At 35.4% G+C, this 14826-nt stretch overlaps 1 protein-coding gene across 7 annotated transcripts in view; it reads right to left on the minus strand.

The window, feature by feature from the left end:
- LRBA (LPS responsive beige-like anchor protein) overlaps nt 1-14826 on the minus strand; it is a 676054-nt gene that overhangs the window by 396360 nt on the left and 264868 nt on the right. For all 7 annotated transcript variants that reach the window (XM_027866938.1, XM_027866942.1, XM_027866935.1 and 4 more), the window contains one exon: nt 11341-11405. In XM_027866938.1, the coding sequence (XP_027722739.1) occupies nt 11341-11405 (65 nt within the window). The remainder of the gene's footprint in view (nt 1-11340; nt 11406-14826) is intronic.

Here is a 14826-nt window from a genome sequence, read left to right on the forward strand (position 1 = left end):
AGATAGATAGATAGATAGATAGATAGATAGATAGATAGATAGATAGAGGGTACAGGGTGAGTTGAAGATGAAGGGGTCATATCTGGAGAATAAAATTAAGGGATGAAAGAGGATTATACTGGGAGAAGGAGAAAAGGAGAGGTAGAATGGGGTAAATTATCTCACAAAAAAAAAACAATACAGAAAATAAAAGGCACTTACAGTGGAGGGGAAACAGGGGAAGAAGAGAGGGAATGAGTGAATCTTATTCTCACAGGATTTGACTTAAGGAGGGAATAACATACACACTCAATTGGGTATGGAAATATGTCTTACCCTACAGGAAAATAGGGGGAATAGGGGACAAGAGAGCAGGGGAATGATAGAGAGGAGGGCAGATTGGGGGAGGGGGTAATCAGAAGCAAACACTTCTGAGGAGGGACAGGGTCAAAACAAAGAATAGAATAAATGGGGGAGGGCAGGATAGGATTAAGGGAAATAGTTTTTCACAACATGACTACTAGGAAGTGTTTTGCGTAACTGCACATGTATAACCTATATTGAGTTGCTTGCCTTTTCAATTAGGATGAGTGGAACGGGGGGAGAGAGAAAATTTGGAACCCAAACTTTTAAAAACACATGTTTAAAAAAAATGTTTTCACATGCAACTGGGAAATAAGAAATACAGGAAATGGGTTACAGAAATCTATCCTGCCCTACAGGAAAGTAGAAGGGGAAGGGGATAAGAGAAGGGGGGGAGAGATAAAATGGAGGGCAGAGTAAGGGAAAGGATATTCAAAATGCATGCCATCTTAGGATGGGGGAGGGGCAAGATGGGGTAAAAATTTGGAACTCAAAATCTTGTGGAAGTAAATGTTGAAACCTAAAAATAAATAAATTTAAATTAAAAAAAAAAGATCCAGAGGGGAAAAAAAAGAAATATATCCTGCCCTACAGGAAAACTGAAGGGGAAGGGGATAAGAGGGGAGGGGATAGAAGGGAGGATAGATTAGGGGAAGGGGTATTCAAAATGCATGCTGTCTTATGGTGGGGGGAGGGACGAGATGGGGAGAAAATTTGGAACTCAAAATCTTGTGGAAGTGAATTTGAAAACTAAAAATAAATAAATAAATAAAATCTGAGGGGGAAAAAAAAAGATGTAACACCAGGTACAGCATGATGTAGCAGAAGGAATCAGGAGACTTAGACTAGAATAGTTCCTTAGGCAAAAGCAGTGTGATCATGAAAAAGTCTCATGAGTCTTATTTTCCTTGTATATTAAAGTAGGATAATATGCAGCATCTACCTCACAAGGTTGTTGTGAGTAGAGAGATCTGAGACCTAAAAACACTTTTTAAAGGTGAAGTATTATTTGTATGAAAGGAAACTGATAAATACAAGTGACTACTATTTAACATATTACTCAATTATTTCTTCTTTGCCATCATTGTGGGAATACAGTAAGTTTTTGATAAGTGAACATATGAGATACAGTGTGGCTTACACAGATAAACTAATACTCTTCAATTTCTTAACTCCACAATGCATTTATTTCTCATTTGCATTTATTTTTACCCCTAATGCTAGGAAAATTCAATGGATAACATCTATTTTGAGGGGGAAAAGGTGGTATCTGTATGTTTGATGTCATCACTACGGGGAGATTTTGATGGGAAAATTCATTCCACAAATAAAGACTGGCAACCAACTATAACTTAAAATACAGTCTGAGAGAGCTGGGTCAGATACTAAGAGGTTGACTTGACCATATTCATTCAGCCAATATGTGTCAGAAGTAAAATTTAAATTTAAGTCTTCTTTACTACAAGGGTCGCCTTCCATCCATTATACTAGTCTCACTGAGTTTAAATATTGCATTAATATGCTACAGAAACAAGAGCATATAGTATTGTTTCAATGTAAGCGTCTACTGTCATGACTCATTTTTTTCCAATGATGATTAATATTTTTGTTCTCTTGGAAATAAAAAGTTTTCAGTAAAGAAGATATCCAATGATGTACTGAATCTTGAAGGCATATCACCATCCTTGAATATGTGCCCATTTATTGAATTAAGAAAAAAGTGAAAATCAAAATCCACCACCATATAGTAAATATGGTAAAGTCTTAGGTTTCAGTTCAAAGGTGTATGCTATTGTTACTGTGTTAACATGTAGTGGTATATGTCCTCTTGCAAAATAACTTTTATTCCGGTATATAAACATATTTTTCAGAATTGTAAATTTTACAGACCTACAAAAAAAAAGTTTATACAAGAAGGCACACTTCACTGTCCTTCTCTTTATGGAAATAGGTCAACACAGGCTGATGCCAGTCACAAAAAGAAAGAAACAAACAAAAATCATTTCTCTTTCAGGTATATGGTTGGGTTCTAAACTACTCTGACGGGAAAAAAATTGATGTGCTTCCATTTTATCTCCTGCTCTCGATCTTGGGATACAGTAATACACAGGCATTTCCAAATCATTCAACACTGACACTTATACATTGCTTTAATAATTTGCAAAACACTTTATAAATTACGAAGCTCTTATTTGAGCTTCACAAGAACCCAATGAATTAATTATTACTATGACCATTTACAGATAAGGAAAGTGAAGCTCACAGCAGTTAAGTGACTTGTCACTAGTCACAGAACTATTAAGTTAAAGCCAATTTTTTAAAAAAAGAATTCTACACTATTAATTACATGAAAAAAGTGCTCTAAATCATGAATAAAAAATCAAATTGAAACAACTATGAGTTTTTACCTTGCACCCATCACTATTGCAATAGCCTGTTAACTGGTATACCTGCCTCAATTCTTTCCCCACTTCAATCCATCCTCTCTGTTCAGTCACTAAAGTGATTTATCCAAAACATAGGTCTGACCGTCACACACACACACACACACACACACACACACACAGTTATGCAATAAATTCCAATTGATTTCTATTGCTTCCAGGATCAAAAACAGCATCCTCTATTTGGAATTCAAAGCCCTTTATAACCCCAGCCTCTTTCACCTCACTCCCTACTACAAACTCCTTGATCCAGTGACACTGGCTTCTTTGTTGCTCCATGATCAAAACATTTCATCTTTCAGTACTTTTTCTGGCTGTCCCCCATGCCTGGAATGCTCTTCTTCTGAATTTCCCTACACTAGCTTCTCAGGCTTCCTGTAAGTCCCAGCTAAAATCCTATCTTCTGGGTCAGCTAGGTGGCGCAATGGATAGAGCACCAGCCCTGAAGTCAGAAGGACCTGAGTTCAAACCCGGCCTCTGACCAAACACTTGACACTTACTAGCTGTGTGACCCTGGGCAAGTCACTCAACCCCAACTGCCAAAACAAACAAACAAACAAACCATGAAATCCCATCTTCTACAGGAAACTTTTCCAACCTCTCTTAATTCTAATGCCTTTCTTCTCTTATCTGTACATTTGTTGTCTTCCCCCTTTAGATTGTGAGGTTCTTGAAGGCAGAGACCTTCATTTGCCTCTTTTGTGCTTCTAGTGCTTAATAAAGTGCCTGGCACATAGTAAGCACTAAACAAATGTTTATTGGTCATTTGTCCAGGTAACACAACTAATTAGCAGAAGAGTCAACATTAGTACCCAAGTCTTCTAAGTACAGTAGCCTCTTTTTTTTTTTGCCTTCTTTAAAAGCACATTTCATTGATTTTTTTTTCCATCACCAGAATTTCTTCCAATATTCTTTCTCCACTGTCTGAGAGAGCCATCCCATATAACAAATAATATTTATTACAGATGGAAAAAATTGGAAAATGAAAAAAAATCAGAAAATTTATCAATAAATAGGAAAAAATCTTCAAATATATGTAACGTTTCATATCCATTGCCCTCCCACTTTTGCAAAGGAGTGCAGTGGTAGTATCTTCTCATATCTCTCCTTTGGATCCGTGCTTGTTTATATGAAATTGGCAGTGGTGTCCTGAAAAATTCCTCCATAAGGAAGAAGACTGAGTGATGAGAGTGCCAGGCAAGAGAAGCGCCTCCAGGCTTTCTCTAGACTTCATGGAAAGGCAGATCTGGAGACAGGAATTTTTTTATATGCCACTGTTCAAGCTTGTGAGGGTCTGGTTGGCCCCTGAGTTGATCATGGAAGAAGTTATTTGGTATTGGGGAGGTGGCACCTCATATACCTAGTAGCAAGCATCTCTACTTGCTAGAGACATTAGTAGTAATAACAGGAGCAGGGGGCTAAGGTCCAGTCCCTACTAATTTATACTTTTTCAGGTACCAAGAATGTACTTTCATGAGTAGATAATAGAGGACACTGTTACTTCGTCCTAAGATCCAGGAAATGACCACCAACAGAAGAGCCAAGTGAAGAAGTTGGCAGAAAAGGTGGCAACTTTTGGGGAGGAGTTCTGGGAGTGGTGACTTGATAACCACAGGGGAGATAGGTGCTTGGTTACTTCTACAGATGAAAATCACAAACCACTTGCCTGCCATTTTAGGCCTTAAGGATATCCACTGAAATGAGCCAGGTTTGAGCTCATCTTGTAAAAGTCCCCAAAGTGACATGCCCAAAGTAGAGGCAATGACCTCTACTTCTCCATTTGCACTTTCATAAGCAAGTTTCCTGGTGGTGGTTGAGCACCAGAGGATGTTGAATTGACACAGGATCCAGACAATGACCAGGAGAAGTTGGCAGATAAAACTCCAATATCTTTTTAAAGGTTTCTGGGAGTTGTAGGGGGTGACTTGATGACTACAGGGGAGTTAAGTGCTTGGCCTCCACAGGCCAAAGTCAGCAGACACAAATCTTCCATTTCAGGCCTTGAGGGTATTCACCAAAATGAGCTGGATTTGGGTTTTTCTTGTACAAGACCCAAAGTAACATGCCTGGTCCTGGAACCATGATATCTCTTTCACTGCTTGCACCTTTGCTATCCTGCTGGAAGGCTTCTCAGCCAGGAACACCAGTCCAGGTGGAATCTGAGCGTAGTAGTCTTTACACACACTACTCACTAATCTCCATTTTATTATACTCAGGAACATAAGATCACAGAATTTTAACTGGAAATGATTACAAAGATCACTTAATACAGCTCTTTTCATTTTATATAAGAGGAAAATGAGGTGTAGGGAAATAAAGTGATTTACCCAATTCCCCACCCGGTAGCAGAGTTAGGCCTATGTTACAATCCAGTGATCTTTCTGCTACACCATAATGACCCAGCTCCCAGATGTCTCTCCTGCTTTGATGAATGGATGAAAAAACACTTATTAACTATGTATCAAGCACTGTGCTACCCCTGCATTGGTATTCTAATCCTCATTAATGGCATTACTAGAATCTATATGATATTTAATAGGATATTTTGTGATCATGTTGATTAACAGAATTATAGAGTTGGAAACAACTTCAGACTACCTAGGTTCAACATCTTCAATTTACATTTGAAAAAACTGAGGCACTAAGAAGTTAAATGACTTGCACAAGGCCAAACAGTTAATTAATGTGACTGGATGAAAGACCTTAAAAATCATCTATACCAAATAACCTACCGAAGAGGAAATTCGGGCCCAAGGTGGATGCATATCATCAAGTAAGTGGAGGAGAAAAGGTTTGAATTCAGAGCAAAAAGGTAGGGACATCTCTTTACATCAACTATATCAACAAAATATATTTTTTAAAAGGAAAGACCACACCACCACCACCACCACCACTACCACCAACAAATAAATGTCTTTATACAGAAACAATTTTGTGAAAACACAGAAATAGGTTATGAGGAATATATCTCTCAGCTAACAGCTATCTACACCCAACCTATGTAATTGATTTGCTAATGATTGCCATCAAGCCCAGATGGACCTTATTGCTATTGCATGCATGTATGGAAGGTCCCCATGTTATCTACACTAATAAAACATTAATCAAGGAGCAAATTTATAGCAGCCACTCTATAAATGAGGTCAGAGTAGGTCAGACCTACATAATAAGAAACAACATGGTTGGTCTTTGGATTGTAACTAAACCCTCTTATTACTCATCGTACCCTTGGGATTAGGTCCAGTAGCTGAAACATTCCTATCCACTTCAGGAAAACATCCATTTTTCCATAAAGACATTTAACCTCAAAATACTTCAAGTATTTAAATACCTTTAGACTGTCAATGAAAATTGATTTTAAAGAAAATTGATTTAAATTATACAGTTGTTTTTCAAATGATTAGGGTGACTATATTATGTTTTAAAAGGCAACAAGATAATAGAGGTGAATGCATAACTGAAAGTAATTTCTTTGTATGTCATAATTATTACTTAGATTAACTTCATTCTATTCTGTAATCATTACTAAAAAATTAAATGGTTCAAAGCACCATTTCCACAACCAGTATTATTCTACACCTCTTGGTATACCTGAACAGATGATAAACTGAATGATGATCTATGCTACTTAGTCAAAAAACACACAGTCTATAGAGATAATGTTAATTCTTAAGCTGGCCAACCTCACAAAAATAGAGGATTTAGTCCAAAGAGAGGATTCAAGGTCCACTAGGTGTGTAAACAAATAAATAAATAAAGGCTATGATTGTGCACAAACATAACAAGATCATGTATAACTCAAACAAATACGTTACATTTATGGAGAGTTATGAGACTGATAAGAGTGTTTCCCAACTGTTGTTGGGTTGGGTTTTTTTGTTTTGTTTTTAGTCAACCAGTGTTGTTACTTGCCCAGGATCACACTGCTCATAGGTGTCTGAGCCAATATTTGAACTCAGATCCTCCAGGGCTAGTTCCCAACTGTTTTCAAACCATTTAAATTTTCTGAGATATTCCACACGAAAAAGGAAGATTAACTGTGTGGCAGAGTTGTGTGCATTGGTCTTTAAAAATTATATACTTTACCACATCACACCTATCAGATTGGCCAACAAGACAAAACAGGAAAATGATAAAAATTGGAAAAGATGTGGGGAAATTGGAACACTATTATGTTGTTGGTGGAGCTGTGAAATGACCCCACCATTCTGGAGAGCAATTTGGAACTACGCCCAAAGGACTATAAAAATCTCCATTCCCTTTGACCCAGCAATAGCACTTCTAAGGCTGTATCCCAAAGAGAGCATAAAAATGGGTAAAGGGCTCACATGTACAAAAATATTTATAGCAGCTCTTTCTGTGGGGGAAAAGAATTGGAAATTGAGGGGATGCCCATCAATTGTGGAATGGCTAAACAGGTTGTGGTATACAAATGTAATGGAATACTATTGTGCTATAAGAAATGATGAACGGGTAGACTTCAGAAAAACCTGGAAAGACTTGTATGGACTGATGCTGAGTGAAGTGAGTAGATCCAGGAGAACGTTGTACATGGTAACAGCCATGCTGTGCGATGACTAACTTTATTAGACTTAGCCCTTCTCAGCATTGCAAGGATCTAAGACATCTCCAAAAGTCTCATGATGGAAAATGCTATCCACATCCAGAGAAAGAACTATGGAGTTTGGATGCAGATTGAAGCATACTATTTGCTCTTTTTTTTTCTTTTTTTCTGTTTTGTTTTGTTTCCTCTTTCTTATGATTCTTCCTATTGGTTCTAATTCTTCCACAACATGACTAGTGTGAAAATATGTTTAATAAGAACATATATGTAAAAGCTATATATATATATATATATATATATATATATATATATGTAGATTGTACACCATTGTGGGGAGGGAGGGGGAGAAAATTTTAAAATGCAAAAGCCTATGAAAATGATTGTTGAAAATTAAATTTAATTTTTAAAAAATAATCAAATTCAAAAGAAAAAATTACATACTTTAAGAGAAACAAAGGAAAGACAAAAAGAATCGGGAATCATTAAGTGAAAGACAAAAGAGATGGAAGGGAAAAAATGAAAATATGATAATACAAGAGTCTGGAAGAAGGATAAAAAAAGAAATCAGTAGAAAAGAAGATAGAAGAGAAAGTGAGGGGGGACAAAGAAAACTTCAATTCTGGTTGTCTTTACAAAACTGTAACAAGTAAATTTTGTATAAATAGATTTCATTGTCTGTAACTGATTCCAATCTTAACATCTCAATTCTTCACCATACTCAATTCCCATAATCTACTCTACCATCCCATCTGTTACTCACAGATATGACAATAACTTTGATCTTAATATCACCCACAAATATTCTACTTCCATTTCCAAATTCCTTGCAATTCCTTCATGTAATCATAATCTTTTAACATTTCATCTTTTCCTACGTTTTGAAAACCCTAAACCTCTTTGTTGCTTACACTGCAACTTCAATACTCCTACTCCTCAATTCTTTCACAGGTCATTATAACTGTACAGGCTATCTTCCCCCCTTCCCTATCAAGTGGTCATCCACTTGTTCAATTAGTTCAATGCTACGACACTTGAAATTCCTTGCCCCATTTTTCCTACCAAAAAACACACCCCTTAAAAGTTGCAAGTGGTCTTTTGATTACCAAATCTAACTGCCTTTTACCAATACTCATCTTTTTTTGGCCTATCTGCAGCTCTAGATACTACTGATCATCCTTTCTCCTCCCAGATACTCTCTCCTTTCTAGGTTTTCATGATACCACTCTCTTTTGGTTCTTCTGCTATATGCCTGGCTGCCCCTTCTCAGTTTCCTTTATTTATCTTCAGCCAGGTAACTCCCACTAGTAATTGGGCTCCCCAGCTGTTTGTCCTGGGCTTTCTCTTCTCTCTCTATGCTATCTCACTTAGGGATCTCAATAGCTTCCATGGTTTCAGTTATTATAACTATGCAAATGTATCTAAGGATAAAGACAAATAAATTCTTGACTTCAAGGAATTTAAAATCCAGCAGTCTTTCTAACAGTACACTGCTTCTCCCATCATTGTACCTCTGCACAAACTATCCTACATACCTGAAATGTACTCTCTTGTCATCTCAGTCTATTAGGCTATTATGTTTCATATAAGATTCAGCTCAGGGATTTCTTTTTTGTAGTTAGACTACTTTGGAGCTGAGCACTATGAAAAGTTCTATGATAACAAAAACCCTCACATGACAATTCTCTAAAATGGACTACCCTACCAGTCAACCCACCCTGTTTTAGACTTCAAACTGACTTATACAGAAGTCTAATTGTTCAAAAAGTCAACAGAAAAATCACCCATTTTTCATTCTCCTATTTATTTCTATTTTATTCCATTCCTAATTTCTTTTTTCTTTTGTTAGTCCCGTTTTACTTTATTTTTCACGCTACATTTCATTTCCATCTTCCCCTATTTCTGTAATAAAAAAGACCTATCCACTTTTTTCTCCTTCCTCTTCTTTCACATGCACATAATTTTTCTGAATGAATTTTATTTGAAAATCAATACATCTAGTGGTTAATACCTACACAGTGACCAGGATTAAGGAGATGGCAGTCCTACTACTCTGTTCTGTGTGATCATACCACATCTCCAGCATTGTCTTCAATTCTAAGCACCATATTTTTAAAAGGTCATAGTTGAGGTAAAAAAATAACCAAGAAACAGTTCCCCAAGACACCTGAAGACCTTTAACAATATGCCATACGAAAACAGAATGAAGAAAAGTTTTGATGAAAAAACTTGAGAGAGGTGCAAGGGGACAGGTAACCCATGATAACCATATTTAAATATTTTTGCTATATAGATAAAGGTTTAGACTTCTCTTATTGGTCTCGTAGGTGGCACTATGTTACTGGAAATTGCAAAAAGGCAAATTTTGGTTTGGTTTAAAAAAAAACTGCAAATAACTACAGCTAAGCAAAATGGAATAGACTGATAAAAGAAGCAGCAGTATGATGCTCCGTGGGAGCTTCAAACAGATGCCAAAGAACTATCTGTTGGATATGCTGCACAGAGTATTCTTCAGGTATAGGTTGGATTAGATGGCCTTTGAGGTTCTTTAAAACTATAATTCCATAATTTTCACATAATCAATGCATCAAAGCAAGTTTTATTTTGTTTTGTTTGTTTTTGTTTTTTAGTTTTTAGGCAATTGGGGTTAAGTGACTTGCCCAGAGTCACACAGCTAGAAAGTGTCAAATGTTTGATCTGAGGCTGGATTTGAACTCAGGTCCTACGGACTTCAGGGCCAGTGCTCTATCCACTACGCCACTTAGCTGCCCTCATCAAAGCAAGTTTAAGAAAACTATGTCACTCCCTTAAAAAATATTGATAGGCATTTTCTCGTAAAAAAAAAATCAAAATTATAACCTATATACTATGCTAAAGCAATGATTTCAGCTTGGTGGCAAATTTAGGGAGTACCAATGAAAATCAAGACCACGATCCTATCTAATAATTTATTCTATTACCTCTGTTGATTAGAAGGACAGAGTTACTAAACATCAGTCTCAATAAATATGCCAAAAACACATTACATTTTAAACATAATTTTGTCTGGTCTACAGGTAGTTCATTTGTTGCTTCAGGTTTCTAAGAATGTATATGCAACTGATATTTTTAAAGTAAAAATAATGTTCCCTCAGTCCTTCATAAGAAAGTAAAATGTAGAAACTATCCGAATATGCATAGAATTATATTATCTTAGCTTTTATCTTTTTGAAAACTCTCATCTGACAAATGAAAAAATTCCCATTCTCTTGGTTACTTTTTTTGCCTCAAATTTCATTATCTCTCTGTTTTCCTCTAGTTTTTACCTCAATACAGGATTACTTTCATTTCAAATCTCACTGGCTTGTAGGACTGCAGATCTTATTGCTAAAAGAGGCTTTACATATCATGTATTCCATGTACTTCATTTTATAAATGAGGAAACACTAAAGCCTAGAGGAAGAGGCTTGGTTAAGGTCTCTTTCAAACATAATGATGCCTCTCTTTTCTTAATTCTTGACATTAGGTCATGAGTTAGTGGCACAGACCATTACTAGAATCGAGGTCCTCTAGTCTGTTGGTCTTTCCATCACAGACTTTATCAGTTCTTGATAGACATAATAAAAAATTCCCTATTTCATGAGTTTAGTCAAAAATAAAAGTAAATTTTTAGAAGGATAACATTCCAAAGAAAGATTTCTAAAATTTACAGTATGACATTAACAAAAATTTGAGAATTTTATAGATAGCATTTATAGCTAGGAAAGCATTTGCATATGGGAAACTTCTATAAACTATAATTTTATTTCATTTAGTATCCAACAATAATGTTATTTGATTACTTCATTAGTATACCTTCAAGCTGGTATCTCACCATTGTGCAACTACTCTGTTTAATTACAAAAAAAATAATAATAACAAAGAACAAAATAAGAACAAAAAATCTACAAACGTGAAACAATGGCACATGTAATAAAATTTAAAAATAAAATGCACATAGAAAAAAACAATTACCTTCCTTCATTGACAAGTTCAATAAAAGCAAGGCCCGCATTCTTCTGGATAGAGTTTTGCCACTCCTGAAAAAGAGAAAATAGCTAAAGAATTCTACTTTAAAAGACACTTAATTGAAAAATAACTTTGCACAATTTCCATACTTTCATTTATCTATGTAAGAATGTAAGCTCCTAGGAGTTTGTTGAATGTGCTTTAGTGATGTCCAATAGGTATTTCATAATCATATTTTACCAACAGGCATGTGGGCAATTGCTATAAATATTATTTTAAAATGATTTGAAACTAAAGGAAAGTGAATAAAGTTTAAAATTTGATGACAATTATCAGAAATAGAATTGTATGATGTATTAGACACATTTCCTATGCTTTTATCAATTACTTAATTCCATTTTAAATTAATCAAAGGACAAATGGATACTAAAATAACTCAAGGTAACTAACAGTGATTATTTTATTGTCATTCAATTGTTTCAATCATGTCCAACTCTTTTTGACACCATTTGGGATTTTCTTAACAGAGATACTAGAGTGGTTTGCCATTTCCTTCTCCAGCTCATTTTACACATGAGGAACTGAGGCAAATAGGGTAGTGACTTGTTCAGGGTCACAAAGCTAGTAAGTGTGAAAGGCCAGATTTGAACTCAGGAAAATGCATCTTCCTGACTCCAAGCCTGGCACTCTATTTACTGTCCTGATGCTGCACCACCTCACTGCCCTTAATATTGATTATCATAAGCCTGAAAACATTAAGTTAATCATATTATCAAGAGGAAAACAAACTTTAATATGATGAATGAGTGACTTATAGTTCCTATACCTAAGACCTGATTGCTATTTCAACGTTTCTCTGGTGCTGCTAACATCTTGCTGACTAATATATATATATGATGGAAAAGCCCAAATATAAGAAGTTTAAATGTAGTTGAGAAAGAAAGTTTTATGAGCTCTCGTTGTAAACTGTTCTCATTATCATTTCAGTGAAATAAATTCATCATACACAAGAACATATTATTCACTCTCATCAAGGGTCCCCAAGTTCCTTTTCCAAGACTATCCAGTTCATCACCAAAGGTCATTAAACGACATTTGGTGTTCTACGAAAGAATGAATCTTAAAGCTGTAGCTGGTCCACTTCCAAAACGGTTTTCATTACTATACCTGCACTTAAAAAATTATGGGGAATATCAAAATAAAGGGGAGCATAAGTAGTAGCTACTACCAGGGCCTGCCCCTCTCAAATACTTCTACTTACATGACAAACTACATGTCCTTACAACTGCAACCACCAAACTGCAAATGCATGCGCACGTGCGTGAGTGCACACGTACGTGTACACACACACACACACACACACACACACACACCCCAAACAAATAAACCACCAAATCTGCAAAAAGAGGCCAGAGACCTCCGGGTTATAGATTCAATAAAGCTACAAATAAGCAAACTATCACCTCCAAAATAGTAAAATAAAGGACTTGAACATGAAGCACAGACATTTACATTTCAGCAATAAGGAGCCACTGTAAGTAACTGAGGAAGAAGAAGCAAAATGAAAGGAATGCTTTAAGAATGTAAATCCCAGAATGTTATTCAATTCAATCAACACTTATTAAGTTCTTATGTGTTAAGCACCATGCTAGCCACCTGAGGAGGTACAAAGTTTAGCTAAGGCTCAATCCCTGTATTCATGGGGTTCACAACATAGTAAAGGTCTGGATTAGGAAGGGAATGAGAAAATGGGAGAGGAGGGAATGAAATATTTATTCCTAGGTAGTTGATAGAAGGAAAGTGAGAGGGAAAGTAACAAGTGGTGGAACTTTCCTAGCCTAGTGGATAACAAATGAAATGAAGTCTCCAGTGGATGCTATTACTGGTTAAGGACTCAAAGACTTGATTTCCCATCATGCTTCTCTGGACAAATGTGGTAAGACTAAGGGCAACAGTAGTTTAACTTAGTAAGACAAATTAGCATGTAGTGCTTTGATTTGTTCATTGCATTTGAAAACTATTTTTTTTTTTACTGTATCAACTCAATCTGATTCCATTCGGCATACAGTTTGCTATTTTTATTAAGTAACCAAACATTATCCAACATTCCTAAGAGATAGTTTCTACAGAAAAATACCAGATAATATATGAGAAATTTAAATTTGACAGGAACTATATTTTTGTTTTGTGCTACATGTTATCATGTAATATGTTATTCAACTTCAAAATTTCACCTTTGGTCTCTGAAAGAAATAAATTACTTTTCATTCATAACAAATTTTCAGGACAGGAGAAGACAAATTTATGAATATGATACCCCACCCATCCAGCTGTTTCTCAAAGGAAAAAAATCTCCTTCAATAGTATTCACTAAAGAGCTTTACACCTTTATTGGTGACGGAGAATGCTGCCAAAAATGAAAAGAGAATATATTTATCATGATATCCTTCAATATACTTTCTGCACTTCAGACGTAACTGTCAAAGAAAGTGTGGCTAAACAATTTTGAAAACCACAGCTGAATGTGTCCTAAAGTGAGTTTTAATAGTTGAAAGAAAAGCTTAATGGCCACCATTTTTCATACTCAATTCAATGTTTCAGCAGGGTACATACAGTTAGATAACAGTGCAATATGAAGAGTGAATATGAATGTCTTAGTTATCTTTCTCCCAAAGGTACTGGTGAAAAAGAAAAAAGAGTTAAAAGCTTTAAACCCAACAAACACTAATGCAACCAAATAATTAAAAAAATACATTTCAGCACTTTGAAAAGGAAGGAGTGCAAAAAGAAAGGAAGAGTCAATAATTCCATACCTGTTATAAACTTTATTTAATTGACTATCCATTTCCTAATGCCATAAGACTGACTACACAAAATTGACTAAAATTATCATCATGGCTTTCTAATGGTCTAGTTATCTTGAGACTTAAGAGAACACCAAAAAAGGAAGCATATAGGAGTTCAAAATATAAGAAACAAGAAAGTACAAAGCAGTACTAAATTTCATAAAAGTGGTAAAAATAAACACGTTCTTAAGGTGAGATAGACTATCAATATTTATAGCTTCATTTTAATAAATTTAATGTTACCTCCAATTTTCTATTTTCATAGATTTCAGAGTATTCAGAATCAAAAATGTTCATCTAGTACAAAAAAAGGAAATGAAGAGGCAGGGAGGAGAAGGAATGTAAGGCTACCAGACAATAACTATGCATATTCCTCTGAAATGTTTTAACTTTTATAGATAATAAGAGTTAACAACATTACTAATAGTTAACCTTTACATAGCACTTTAAGGTTTACAAAGGGCTTTGCATAAGTCATCCCATTTGAGAATCCAAGTAGCTTTCAGAGTACCTCTAGACAGTACAGTATTACATATTATATATTACATATATTACATATATTACAATAATATATTATGTAATATAATATCTATAAGGAATGATGGGGGGCAGATTTCAGAAAAATCTGGAAAGACTTATATGAACT

This window comes from Vombatus ursinus, unplaced genomic scaffold, assembly GCF_900497805.2.
Source record: "Vombatus ursinus unplaced genomic scaffold, bare-nosed wombat genome assembly UNPS02014784.1, whole genome shotgun sequence".
Lineage (NCBI taxonomy): Eukaryota > Metazoa > Chordata > Mammalia > Diprotodontia > Vombatidae > Vombatus > Vombatus ursinus.